At 43.3% G+C, this 14,884-nt stretch overlaps 1 protein-coding gene across 1 annotated transcript; it reads left to right on the top strand.

The window, feature by feature from the left end:
- Window positions 1-13,371: 13,371 nt before the first annotated feature.
- LOC149029065 (oleosin G-like) lies at window positions 13,372-13,881 on the top strand. The gene has a single exon (XM_089149801.1). The coding sequence runs from the start codon at window positions 13,372-13,374 to the stop codon at window positions 13,879-13,881; it is 510 nt and encodes a 169-aa protein (XP_089005927.1).
- Window positions 13,882-14,884: the final 1,003 nt, after the last annotated feature.

The raw sequence follows: 14,884 nt of genomic DNA, 5'->3' as shown, positions 1-14,884 counted from the left end.
ACCTTCCGATCCAAATATTATGCATTATCTGGAAGATTCTCCTGTTTATTCTCCCCTGGAAGAAGTCAATTATGACGAGCTTGTCCTGAATGCGAGTTTGGTCGAGGACCATACTTTTCCTGGACAAGCTGGACAAAGAGTATGAAATTGCGGAGGATTTTATGCATACCGAAATATTTTTTGTAATCCTCATTTCTTCTCTTCTTTTCCTTGAATCCACACCAATGGATGACTCATATGTTTGTTCTAGCAAAGTCGCGTCGATCTTGTATAACTTCTTAACAGTCACCTATGATGACTTTCTTTTTTGACGGAAGATTGTATCCAGCTCTTGTAATTGTTTTGATACTGGCCTCTTTGGATCTTTTGAAGAAATAAGAAATTAACTTTATCTTGAACTTTGCTAGCCACTTGAATCGTTGTTGCATTAGGTCTTAGTTGTTTGAAACAATGCCTTTACTTAAGGATTTCCGGAGAAATACAATAAGTCTGAGAAGGAACTCACTCGGGTTTTAAACCGATGCCTTTACTTAAGGATTTCCAGAGAAATACAATAAGTCTGAGAAGGAACTCACTCAGGTTTTAAACCGATGCCTTTACTTAAGGATTTCCGGAGAAATACAATAAGTCTGAGAAGGAACTCACTCGGGTTTCAAACCGACGCCTTGCAAAAGGAACTCACTCGGATTTTCATCCGATGCCTCGACTTAAGAAAGTCCAAAAAAATTCCATAAGTGTTGAAGGACCCACACGAGTTTTCATCCGATGCCTTATAGTTGGATTTTGTTCTTGAATGTAGTGTATGATGCCCCCCAATCAAAAGATAGTTTGTTGAAAGCCAAAAATTGCATTGATTGAGTTCAAAATGATTACATCGCGAACAAACTTGAAATCATCATCAAGGATAAAACTTTTTGAGATGCCTGGCATTCCACGAAAGATCCAACTCTTTATGGGTGTTGATGTTCTTTAGCTTGTAAGCTCCTGAACCAACTGGTTTTACAACCATATAAGGTCCTTCCCAGGAAGGATCCAATTTTCTTTGGTGACGCGGGTCGGAAGCTAGGGTGTTTCTCAACACCAAATCTCCGGCTAAGTACTGACGATTCTTCACTCGAGTATTATAATGAGACGCTATCCTTCTTTGATAATGTTGAGTTCATGCTATTGCCTTTGCCCGAACTTCGACCAACAAATCAAGACAATCAAACAGTCCTTGTTCATTTGCTTTTTCCTCGAACTCATGATCCCGTAATGTCCCCGCCATTATCTCCACTGGTGCCAATGCTTCGGATCCATATGCCAACCTGAATGGAGTTTCTCCTGTGGGTGTTCGAACCGTAGTTCTATAAGCCCACAATACATTATGAAGTTCTTCGACCCAAGAAGCTTTGTCAGCTTCGAGTCTTCTCTTTATTCCTTCCAGTAGCGTTCGGTTAGTAACCTCTACCTGTCCATTGCTTTGGGGGTATGCCACTGAGGACATACGATGCTCGATCATATATGTTCCACAGAATTGCTCAAATTGTGGACAGTCGAACTGAGTACCATGGTCAGTGACGATAATCTTTGGAATCCCAAAGCGATATATGATTGATTCAAGCACGAATTTCTCCACTTTTTTCTCAATAATTGCTGCCAGTGCACTGGCTTCAACCCATTTTGTGAAGTAATCAATTGCTACTATCAGATATTCCCGTCCGCCTGATGCCTTGGTGAATTTGCCCATGATATCAATTCCCCACATCACAAAGGGAATGGGATTTAGAATTGAAGTCATAGTTTCCGCCGGGCGCTTTGATACTGTAGCATGAATTTGACAGTTACCACATCGACGAACATATTCCATAGCAGCCTCTTGGACCTTAGGCCAATATAACCCAAGTCTCCGAATTTTGTGAGCCAGGGCCCGTCCACCCATGTGACCTCCACAAATTCTTTCATGAATCTCAGCCAAAGCTTATTTTGCTCCTTCGGGGCCAATACATCTCATAAGGGGTCCAGCATAAGATCTTTTGTATAGTCTCCCATTCTAAATGACAAATCTAGCTGATCGAATCTTGATCAACCTTGCCTCTATTGGATCCTCAGGTAATTTGTCATCCCTTAGATACTCGATTATCGGATCCATCCAGCAACATTCTGCTTCAATATAAGAAATTTCTCTCTCATGATAACTTGGAAAAGTTATCTCTTCAATGTAGACCGAAGGGTCTAGATTCTTTTCTTTGGCATTGGCTAGTCAGGATAGCTAATCTGCCACTTAATTTTCATTGCTCGAAATCTAAGATATCATCAAATTCCGAAATTGGTTTTGAAAGGCCTGCACTATCTCTTGATATTTCTGCAAGCGTGGTTCTTTAATACCATACTCCCCCTAGACTTGGTTGACTATAAGTTGAGAGTCACTATAAATAGTAACATCTGCAATAGATAATGCTTTTGAAAACCGAAATCCTGCTATCAGAGCCTCATATTCTGCTTCGTTATTACTTGCTTCAAATGCAAATCTCAAAGCATATCGAATAATAAATCCTGCTGGACTTTTTAATAGAATTCCAGCTCCGCTCCATCTTTATTACTCGAACCATCCACATATACCTCCCAAGTGGTTGGTATAATGGGATCCTCAATGGTGGGTTCCACCGGTGCAGTAGTTTCTACTACAAAGTCGGCTAATGCCTGAGCCTTGATTGCAGTTCTGGGCTTAAAGCTCACTTGGAACTCACTGAGTTCAACCGACCGGGACACCATCCTTCCAGACAAATCAGGTTTGTTAAGAACTTTACTAAGAGGAAAAGTTGTAAATACCTCAATTGGATGAGCCTGAAAATATGGCCTTAGCTTCCTGGCGGCCATCAGGAGAGCCAAAGCCTGCTTCTCAATCTGTGAATATCTTGTCTCCGCATATAGCAACACGTGGCTTACATAGTAAATCGGCCACAGTTTTTTATCTCTTTCACGAACAAGTACTGCACTGACCGCTGAAAGGGACGTCGCTAGATATAGCTGTAATATTTCCCCTTTCTCTGGTCTGGACAGGATCGGTGGTTGTCCAAGTGCTTCTTTTAACTCCTCAAAAGCTTTCTGTCACTCTTCAGTCCATTTCGCTTCCTTACTGCCCTTCAGGTCTTCAAGTGCCTTGAAGAAAGGCAAACATTTTTCTCCAAACTTGGAGATGAATCGATTTAAAGCAGCAACTCTCCCTGTTAACCACTGCACATCCCGAACAGTTTTGGGAGCCTCCATATCAATCAGAGCTTGTATTTTGGCAAGATTAGCCTCAATTCCCCTCTGTGATACCATGAAGCCCAAAAATTTGCCCGAGGAGACTCCAAAGGCACACTTTTCTGGGTTTAGCTACATTTGATATTCCCGCAGTACTGAGAATACCTCAGTCAAATCTGTAATATGATTTGCTTTTGTAAAGCTTTTTACTAGCATGTCGTCAACATAAGCTTTAACATTCTTTCCTATCAGCTCTTTGAAAATCTTGTTGACCGCCCTCTGATATGTTGCTCCTGCATTCTTCAGGCCAAAAGGCATGACCTTGTAATAATAGCTTTCACGATTAGTCATGAAAGCCGTATACTTCTCATCCTCCTTATTCATAAGGATCTGATTATACCTTGAGTAGGTATCCATGAAACTTAAAGTTTCATATCCTGCAGTTGCATCTATCAAGAGGTCAATCCGAGGCAACGGGTAGCAATCTTTTGGGCAAACTTTGTTAAGATCTGTGTAGTCTGTACACATCCTCCACTTCCCATTTGCCTTTTTTACCATTACCACGTTGGCCAACCAAGTTGGGCACTCAATTGGTTCTATGAAACCAGAATTCTTAAGTTTTTCAACTTCGCTTCGAACGGCTTCATATTTTTCAATGGAGAAATTTCTTCTTTTCTGCATCACTGGTTTCGCCTTAGGATCTATCCAGAGTTTGTGCTTTGCGATGGCCCGATCGATTCCAGGCATGTCCTCAGCAGACCATGCAAATACATCTTTATTCTGTTGAAGAAATAACTTCAACTCATCTTTAAATTCTTCCAGCTGTTCAGACCCGATATAAGTAATCTTTTTCTCATCCTCGGTACACAGCTGGATTTGTTCCAGCTTCTCCACTGGTTCGGGTCTTTACATCTCTGTCTCTTCCCGATCATCTCGAACTTCTATAGGTAGGGCAGTTACCTTCCTCGGCCCTCCTTGTCTTTTAAATAGGCAACGTAACACTACCGAGAGATCTTCTGGTCAGAGGAGACTTGACCAATTCCCATATCAGTCGGGAATTTTATCTTCAGGTGCTTTGTCGAAACAATAGCACCTATCTTGGATAAAGATGGTCGCCCGAGGATCATATTATAAGCTGGTAGTTCCCGAACCACCAAGAAATTGATTCGGACGGTTGTTTCCTTAGGAAAACTTCCAATAGATAAATCCAACTGGACCGATCCTTCCGCCACTGCAGATGACCTTGCAAAACCATATAGATGTGTGGATGAAGGTTTCATCAAGTCCTGATCCACCTTCAATTTTTGACAAACTTCGTAAGAAATTAGGTCAGCTGCAAACCCTGTATCAATCAAAACTCTATGCACTTCCCGTCGTGCAATCTCTACCTTGATGACTATAGCATCATCATGAGGTAAACAAACATCTCTTTCGTCCTCCTCGCTAAAGGTGATAGAATCTTCACCATTCAGCTTCTTCCGCTTCTGCGTCTCTCCGGTTCCAACAAATTTGGATTTTGTTTTCAGACTCCGAAGTGATTTGGGCTCTGGTCCCCCGAAGATGGTAAGGATTGGTGACCGAGTAGCTTCAATCACCTCCTTGCCCTTCTTAGACTTCGGGGCCTCCCTTGATCGTTCTGAACTAACCGAACGATCCCTTTTAGGAGCAGCAACACGTGGCTCACGTGGCTCCTCCCTTCTTCTGCTAACAAAACTGGACAGATGTCCCTGAGATATTAAACTCTCAATATCTGCCTTCAGATGACGACAGTCATTAGTATAATGACCATAGTCCTTGTGGAATCGGCAATACTTTTCTCGATCCTCGCTGCTCTCCGGGTTTCAAAAGAATTTTAGGCGGCCACTTTAAAATATTTTTTCTTTTGAGGATATTTAAAATATCAGCCTGAGGAGCATTCAATGGAGTGTACTCACTTTTACCGGGGGACCTTTGGCGCCAAGCCTAAGATTTTCCAATCCGATGACGGACATTTTTCTTTGGCTTCTGCTTCTGCTCAGGAGCCTTCTGTTCCTTATTGGAGACTTTATTATCTCCTTGGCGCGCATCTAGAATCTCCATGACTTCAGCCTCGCTTCGGCATCTCTCGTACCAACTCAAGCATAAGTCGCAGGCATATCCTGTAGTAATAACTCCAGGACTTTCCGATTAGTGAGTCCCGTGAATAGAGCAGTTTTGGCTACTTGTTCATCCAAATTTTCTATCTCCATCGTCACTTTGTTGAATCTTTTCAGAAACTCTCTGATTGATTCGTTCTTTCCTTGTTTGACAGTAAACAAGGTTTCTTCCGTTTTCTTGACCTGTATTCCACTCTGGAATCGCCCTATGAATTGGCGCGCCAATTCATCAAAGTTTACGATCCTTCCAGAGGGGAGGTTCGAAAACCACTTTTGTGCTGCTCCAGTGAGAGATGAACCAAAAACCCTGCATAAAATTTCATCAAAATTACCTGAAACTGCCATGGTCTGTTGGTAATAGCCGATGTGAGCTGTTGGATCTCCAGAGCCATCGAATGTTGAAAAGGTAGGCAAACGGAAGTTACGGGGAAACTGATATCCCGCAATTGGCTCGGCAAAGGGAGTCTTCCGAATGACTGAGTAAATATCCTCAGTTATTCTTCCTTTAGCCAACTGCCCTAATTTCTCATTGATGGTGGCCGATTCCTGACCAATCTGGGTCGGGTGATCTTCAGCAATATGATCACGACCTCGACTAACACAATCATCTCGTGCTACTCGATCATCACGAAACAGCCCGTCCTTCTCGAGCATTCCGCTCCTTCGCGAACTGCTCGATCATCACGAACGGTTCTTCTGACAGTGGGTGAGTGAGTTCTTACCCCTGTATCCAACCTTGTATTTGAATCAGTTGTACTCTCTTGCGGTCTGTCGAACCGATCGTCTCGCCTTGGTTGATCATCAATCCTCCTAAGTCCTCGGTCTCCTTCACGAAAATTCTGATCGATATTCCGGTCTTCAGCCAATCGCTGGTCACGTGGCAATGCACGTCTCCCTGAATCGCGCTGATCAGGTTCTTGTGGTAAAACCACTCGTCTGGTGAGCATGCGGAGTGCTTGGCTCACCTCCAAGAGTTGAATCTTTACCCGATCCAATTGATCTTGGAGTGTATCAGGAGGAGGATTACGTCCTCCCTGGCCACCATCTACCTCGATAGGATTTTGGCTTTCCTAGGGAATATCTGGATTATTCACTCCAGGGATCTGAACACCGGAATTGTGTTGTGCAGCGGCTGCTGATCTAGTCACCATGGCTTTTCAAGTCAGATTCCCACAGACGGCGCCGATTGATGCGTCCAAAATCTGCTCAGCCCTTAAATATCCTCCTGATGACCTGCAAAACGAAAGCGTCAGATGTGGCCCGACCACTGGGGTCGGGAGTCCACCTCCGAAGGCTAAGTCAGTTGATGAACTTAATCACAAACGGCTCTGCTAGAAGCACAGAGCTAAGGAATGAAGAAATGGGAAAGGTGATCTAGATAGCAGATCCTTGATAGTTTTGGTCTATCAGTATGTATCTGAATCTGAGTCTCAGATAGTATTCTTTTTCGATCCCCTCACCTTGTATGGTAGTGAGGTATATATAGAGTGTACCATCGAATCTCCTTCGTTGGATGCACTTGAGCCTTCTTCGGGTAGTCGTTGGATCGTTAATGTTAGATCCGTTGAGCAATAGACTTCTACTAGTTTGGACTAGTAGAGGACTCCTGAGATAACCTTTAGGTTATGTGATGGTTATCCCTTCGGTAATGATTATCCGCAGCCGTCAATTCGAGTCTGCCATCATTAAGGTAATTACCCTAATCCATAAGTAGGATTAGGGCACGCTTGCAGCCGAATAAGCTTTCTTCTTCAGCAAGCCATCTTCTAGATCCGGTTCGCTCGGGAGCGAGTCGGTTCTCACCGTCTAGACCGGGGTCGAGGGTCGGACCAGGTATGAACCCGGTCTGATCATAATCTCTCCGTATCACTCACCTAGCTAGGGTATTTTACTTCTAGCTAATAGCACCTTATCACTTCATGCTTTTTGCTACTTTGGGCTAGTTATCCCATGACTCACCACCCTACCACCGGCTACTGTGTGTTTTCTCGGTTCTAGCCCTATCTCTTGGAAGACCAAGAAAAAACATACAGTTTCTCGATCCTCTACAGAGGCAAAAAATCGAGCCATGGCAATGGCCACTTGCGAGCTAATTTGGTTAACTTCACTCCTTCAAGATTTTGGTGTTCATTTGAAGCAACCAATTCCTCTTACCTGTGACAATCAAGCGTTCATCCACATTGCTGCCACTCCTATGTTTCACGAGCACACCAAACATATTGAAATTTATTGTCATGTCGTCCATGATAAGATACGCCCTAGCCTCATCCACACCGTCCACACTTCTAGTTCTACCCAAATTGTTGACATTTTCACGAAATCCCTTGGCAATGATTCTTTTCTCTTCCTCAAGGACTAGTTGGGAGTTCTTGATATTCACTCTCCAACTTGAGGGGGAGTATTAGCCATTATATGATAATCGTTGGAGATATTTGGAGATTCTGGTGGATTGAATTCAAGTTGGCAGTGACCATTGCAAACTATATATGCTAGGATTGAAATTCAAATCCTCATCCCATGCATGTTTTCCCTTTATGCACTATCTTATTGATGCGTCCAAAATCTGCTCAGCCCTTAGATTTCCTCGTGATGACCTGCAAAATGAAAGCGTCAGATGTGGCCCGACCGCTGGGGTCGGGAGTCCACCTCCGAAGGCTAAGTCAGTTGATGAACTTAATCACAAACGGCTCTGCTAGAAGCACAGAGCTAAGGAATGAAGAACTGGGAAAGGTGATCTAGATAGCAGATCGCTGATAGTTTAGGTCTATCAGTATGTATCTGAACCTGAGTCTCAGATAGTATTTTTTTCGATCCCCTCACCTTGTATGGTAGTGAGGTTTATATAGAGTATACCTTCGAATCTCCTTCGTTGGTTGCACTTGAGCCTTCTTCGGGTAGTCGTTGGATCTTAACAGTTAGATCCGTTGAGCAATAGACTTCTACTAGTTTGGACTAGTAGAGGACTCCTGAGATAACCTTTAGGTTATGTGATGATTATCCCTTCGATATGCCTGAGCCTTGATTGCAGTTCTGGGCTTAAAGCTCACTTGGAACTCGCTGAGTTCAACCGACCAGGACACCATCCTTCCACACAAATCAGGTTTATTAAGAACTTTACTAAGAGGAAAAGTTGTAAATACCTCAATTGGATGAGCCTGAAAATATGGCCTTAGCTTCCTGGCGGCCATCATGAGAGCCAGAGCCTGCTTCTCAATCTGTGAATATCTTGTCTCCGCATCTAGCAACACGTGGCTTACATAGTAAATCGGCCACTGTTTTTTATCTTTTTCACGAACAAGTACTGCACTGACCGCTGAAAGGGACGTCGCTAGATATAGCTGTAATATTTCCCCTTTCTCTGGTCTGGACAGGATCGGTGGTTGTCCAAGTGCTTCTTTTAACTCCTCAAAAGCTTTCTGTCACTCTTCAGTCCATTTTGCTTCCTTACTGCCCTTCAGGTCTTTAAGTGCCTTGAAGAAAGGCAAACATTTTTCTCCAGACTTGGAGATGAATCGATTTAAAGCAGCAACTCTCCCTGTTAAACACTGCACATCACGATTAGTTTTGGGAGCCTCCATATCAATCAGAGCTTGTATTTTTGCAGGATTAGCCTCAATTCCCCTCTGTGATACCATGAAGCCCAAAAATTTGCCCGAGGAGACTCCAAAGGCACACTTTTCTGGGTTTAGGTTCATTTGATATTTCCGCAGTACTGAGAATACCTCAGTCAAATCTGCAATATGATTTTCTTTTGTAAAGCTTTTCACTAGCATGTCGTCAACATAAGCTTCAACATTCTTTCCTATCAGCTCTATGAAAATCTTGTTGACGGCCCTTTGATATGTTGCTCCTGCATTCTTCAGGCCAAAAGGCATGACCTTGTAATAATAGCTTTCACGATCAGTCATGAAAGCCGTATACTTCTCATCCTCCTTATTCATAAGGAACTGATTATACCCTGAGTAGGCATCCATGAAACTTAAAGTTTCATATCCTGCAGTCGCATCTATCAAGAGGTCAATCCGAGGCAACGGATAGCAATCTTTTGGGCAAGCCTTGTTAAGATCTGTGTAGTCTGTACACATCCTCCACTTCCCATTCGCCTTTTTTACCATTACCACGTTGGCCAACCAAGTTGGGCATTCAATTGGTTCTATGAAACCAGAATTCTTAAGTTTTTCAACTTCGCTACGAACGGTTTCATATTTTTCAATGGAGAGATTTCTTCTTTTCTGTAACACTGGTTTCACCTTAGGATCTATCCAGAGTTTGTGCTCTGCAATGGCCCGATCGATTCCTGGCATGTCCTCATGAGACCATGCAAATACATCTTTATTCTCGTTGAAGAAATAACTTCAACTCATCTTTTAATTCTTTCAGCTGTTCAGACCCGATATAAGTAATCTTTTTCTCATCCTCGGTACACAGCTGGATTTGTTCCAGCTTCTCCACTGGTTCGGGTCTTTGCATCTCTTTCTCTTCCCGATCGTCTCGAACTTCTATAGGTAGGGCAGTTACCTTCCTCGGGCCCTCCTTGTCTTTTAAATAGGCAACGTAACACTACCGAGAGATCTTCTGGTTCGAGGAGACTTGACCAATTCCCATATCAGTCGGGAATTTTATCTTCAGGTGCTTTGTCGAAACAATAGCACCTATCTTGGATAAAGATGGTCGCCCGAGGATCATATTATAAGCTGGTAGTTCCCGAACCACCAAAAAATTGATTCTGACAGTTGTTTCTTTAGGAAAACTTCCAATAGATAAATCCAACTGGACCGATCCTTCCGCCACTGCAGATGACCCTGCAAAACCATATAGATGTGTGGATGAAGGTTTCATCAAGTCCTGATCCACCTTCAATTTTTGATACACTTCGTAAGAAATTAGGTCAGCTGCAGACCCTGTATCAATCAAAACTCTATGCACTTCCTGACGTGCAATCTCTACCTTGATGACTATAGCATCATCATGAGGTAAACAAACATCTCTTTCATCCTCCTCGCTAAAGGTGATAGAATCTTCACCATTCAGCTTCTTCCGCTTCTGCGTTCTCCGGTTCCAACAAATTTGGATTTTGCTTTCAGACTCCGGAGTGACTCGGGCTCTGGTCCCCCGAAGATGGTAAGGATTGGTGACCGAGTAGCTTCAATCACCTCCTTGCCCTTCTTAGACTTCGGGGCCTCCCTTGATCGTTCTGAACTAACCGAACGATCCCTTTTAGGAGTAGCCGCACGTGGCTCCTCCCTTCTTCTGCTAACGAAACTGGAAAAATGTCCCTGAGATATTAATCTCTCAATATCTACTTTCAGATGACGACAGTCATTAGTATAATGACCATAGTCCTTGTGGAATCGGCAATACTTTTCTCGATCCTGCTGCTCTCCGGGTTTCAAAAGAATTTTAGGTGGCCACTTTAAAATATTTTTTCTTTTGAGGATATTTAAAATATCAGCTCGAGGAACATTCAATGGAGTGTACTCACTTTTATCGGGGGACCTTTGGCGCCAAGCCTGAGATTTTCCAACCCGATCACGGACATTTTTCTTTGGCTTCTGCTTCGCTCAGGAGCCTTCATGTCCTTATTGGAGACTTTATTATCTCCTTGGTGCGCATCAAGAATCTCCATGACTTCAGCCTGCTTCTGGCATCTCTGTATCAACTCAGCATAAGTCGCAGGCATATCCTGTAGTAATAACTCCAGGACTTTCCGATTAGTGAGTCCCGTAAATAGAGCAATTTTGGCTACTTGCTCATCCAAATTTTCTATCTCCATCGTCACTTTGTTGAATCTTTTCAGAAACTCTCTGATTGATTCGTTCTTTCCTTGTTTGACAGTAAACAAGGTTTCTTCCGTTATCTTGACCTGTATTCCACTCTGGAATCGCCCTATGAATTGGCGTGCCAATTCATCAAAGTTTACGATCCTTCCAGAGGGGAGGTTCGAAAACCACTTTTGTGCTGCTCCAGTGAGAGATGAACCAAAAACCCTGCATAAAATTTAATCAGAATTACCTGAAACGGCCATGGTCTGTTGGTAATAGCCGATGTGAGCTGTTGGATCTTCGGAGCCATCGAATGTTGAAAAGGTAGGCAAACGGAAGTTACGGGGAAACTGATATCCCGCAATTGGCTTGGCAAAGGGAGTCTTCCGAATGACTGAGTAAATATCCTCAGTTATTCTTCCCTTAGCCAACTGCCCTAATTTCTCATTGATGTTGGCCAATTCCTGACCAATCTGGGTTGGGTGATCTTCAGCAATATGATCACGACCTCGATTAACACGATCATCCCGTGCTACTCGATCATCATGAACAGCCCGTCCTTCCCGAGCATTCCGCTCGTCGCGAACTGCTCGATCATCACGAACGGTGAGTGAGTTCTTACCCCTGTATCCAACCTTGTATTTGAATCAGTTGTACTCTCTTGCGGTCTGTCGAACCGATCGTCTCGCCTAGGTTGATCATCAATCCTCCTAAGTCCTCGGTCTCTTTCACGAAAATTCTGACCGATATTCCGGTCTTCAGCCAATCTCTGGTCACGTGGCAATGCACGTCTCCCTGAATCGCGCTGATCAGGTTCTTGTGGTAAAACCACTCGTCTGGTGAGCATGCGGAGTGCTTGGCTCACCTCCAAGAGTTGAATCTTTACCTGATCCAATTGATCTTGGAGTGTATCAGGAGGAGGATTACGTCCTCCCTGGCCACCATCTACCTCGATAGGATTTTGGCTTTCCTGGGGAATATCTGGATTATTCGCTCCAGGGATTTGAACACCGGAATTGCGTTGTGCAGCGGCTGCTGCGGCTGCTGATCTAGTCACCATGGTTTTTCAAGTTGTTTCCCACAGACGGCGCCAATTGATGCGTCAAAAATATGCTCAGCCCTTAGATTTCCTCGTGATGACCTGCAAAACGAAGCGTCAGATGTGGCCCGACCGCTGGGGTTGGGAGTCCACCTCCGAAGGCTAAGTCAGTTGATGAACTTAATCACAAACGGCTCTGCTAGAAGCACGAGCTAAGGAATGAAGAATCGGGAAAGGTGATCTGGATAGCGAGATCGGCGATAGTTTAGGTCTATCAGTATGTATCTGAACCTGAGTCTCAGATAGTATTCTTTTCGATCCCCTCACCTTGTATGGTAGTGAGGTTTATATAGAGTATACCTTCGAATCTCCTTCGTTGGATACACTTGAGCCTTCTTCGGGTAGTCGTTGGATCTTAACAGTTAGATCCGTTGAGCAATAGACTTCTACTAGTTTGGATTAGTAGAGGACTCCTGAGATAACCTTTAGGTTATGTGATGATTATCCCTTCGATAATGATTATCCGCAGCCGTCAATTCGAGTCTGCCATCATTAGGGTGATTACCCTAATCCATAATTAGGATTATGGCACGTTTGTAGCCGAATAAGCTTTCTTCTTCAGCAAGCCATCTTCTGGATCCGGTTCGCTCGGGAGCGAGTCGGTTCTCTCCGTCTCGACGGGGGTCGAGGGTCGGACCAGGTATGAACCCGGTCTGATTATAATCTCTCCGTATCACTTATATAATTTCTTTTCTCATGTACAGAATGCCACATTTATTTTTTTCTTTACTTGATTGTGTTATATATATACATGAAGAGGTAATACAAAATCACTTCTGCACAAAATCTTCTTAACAGGATGCATCATACCGTTTATGGGTGAGAGCGTCATCAGAAAAACAATTCTTGGAAAGAATTCTCCTAAAGAAGAGGTCGTCTACTACATAACAAACGAATGGATCTGAGAGTAATAGACCATAACCACTCTCAATTTTCACCACGTGTAACCTTGCATGCCAACTAAAACCGAATGCTCCTAATATGTGTCCACACACACTGCATATCTCGAAACCCCACCTCTCCTCCGACCTATAAACTTCATTCATAGACACTTATACGGGTATCTCATCTCTCTCTCTCTCTTTGTCTCTCTCTCTGTCTCTCTCTCTGATAGAGATAAACATCAGAGGGAAAAGAATTGGCAAGAATGACGGATCGCCATAGCAGTGGTCAAGCACAGAGACCAAGTGCAAGACCAGCAACCGCTGCTGTTGGTGGTAGTGGGGGTGGCGGTGCATTACTGAGAAAACTGCAAGACCATGCACCCAATCCCACACAAGTCATGGGAATCTTGTCGCTGGTGATCTCTGGTACTATACTGCTTGTCCTGACAGGGATAACCTTGACGACTTGCGTTTTGGGATTGATCTTCATCACCCCATTGATCCTGTTGACCAGTCCGATATGGATTCCGGCAGTAACGTTGCTGTTAATATGTTTTGGTGCCTTTCTGTTCATGTGCGGGTTCGGAGTGGCAACGGCGACTGGGCTAATGTGGATCTATAAGTACCTCAAAGGAAGGCATCCACCGGGTTCTGATCGTTTAGATTCCGCCAGGAGAAGGCTTGCCGATACGGCTTACCACGTCAAGGATTATGCCAGGGAGTACAGTGGCTATTTGCATGGCAGGGTCAAGGACGCCGCACCTGGCGCTTAAGAATTAAACAATGCTGCTGCTGCTACCTTCTAACGTTGCTGGGGTTGTTACTGGTCCTTCTCTCGTATGTTTTTGTGATGTTTTCGTGGTCTTTCCTAGCTTTTAACATCTTTCACTGCCAAAAGAAAAATAAAATGAAAAAAAAATTTCTTCCTTTTGTTTTCTCGGATGACAAATTTTGATGTAGAGATACTAGTGTTATTGGATCTTTATTTGGTGTGCCGTGAAAGTTTGATGCGTGATCGTTCCGAAATAGATAAAATGCACAATGCAGGAATTTTGGTGCACGATGCAAGGTATCAGTTTACATTTTGTTTTGAATGGAATGTTTTAGATCAACTTGTATCGAACATGGTTTTAAAAGTGTTATGGTAAACCATTAATTATTGGGTTGCACCGAGTCAACCGGCAGTTTGAGTATAACGCAAGGTTGAACCGCCAACTACATAAGAATAAAATCATGCACATCCGACGGTCTAGATAAAACTTGATCAGTAAAGAAAATCTATACATAAGAATAAAATCATGCACATCCGACGGTCTAGATAAAACTTGATCAGTAAAGAAAATCTATAAATAAGGAGCTAAGCGTGAAAAAAATGTACGACACTTTATTTCTATCAAACCTGCAATTTTCCCGCTCTGACCTCTTGCAAACCTAGGGTTCAGTTGAACTCTAGTCAAGTCTCATTCGGCTTTCAACTGAGATGGTCAGCCAATCAAACCTATTGGCATTGTTTGTAATAGTATCTTTCAGTAAATTTGCAGGTGCACATAGATCTAATCAGTTCAGTTCAAGTAAGGGCTGAATTGTTTGGTGTGATCCACGATCTGTAATTACATCAGATTCGACACCAATATTTGGCGCCGTCTGTGGGTAAACGAACAAAAAATCATGGCTCAAAAATCAAAAGAACAAGAAGAAGCACCCCTAATAGAAGCTATGGAGGCGAGAGTTAGAGAGATCTTTAAGGAAAAAACGCAAAAAGAAAAATGAAAGAGG

Source organism: Hakea prostrata, chromosome 1 (assembly GCF_041222555.1).
Source record: "Hakea prostrata isolate BN-2017 chromosome 1, UWA_Hpros_2, whole genome shotgun sequence".
NCBI classification, from domain to species: domain Eukaryota; kingdom Viridiplantae; phylum Streptophyta; class Magnoliopsida; order Proteales; family Proteaceae; genus Hakea; species Hakea prostrata.
This window is presented reverse-complemented; position numbering and strand designations above follow the sequence as displayed.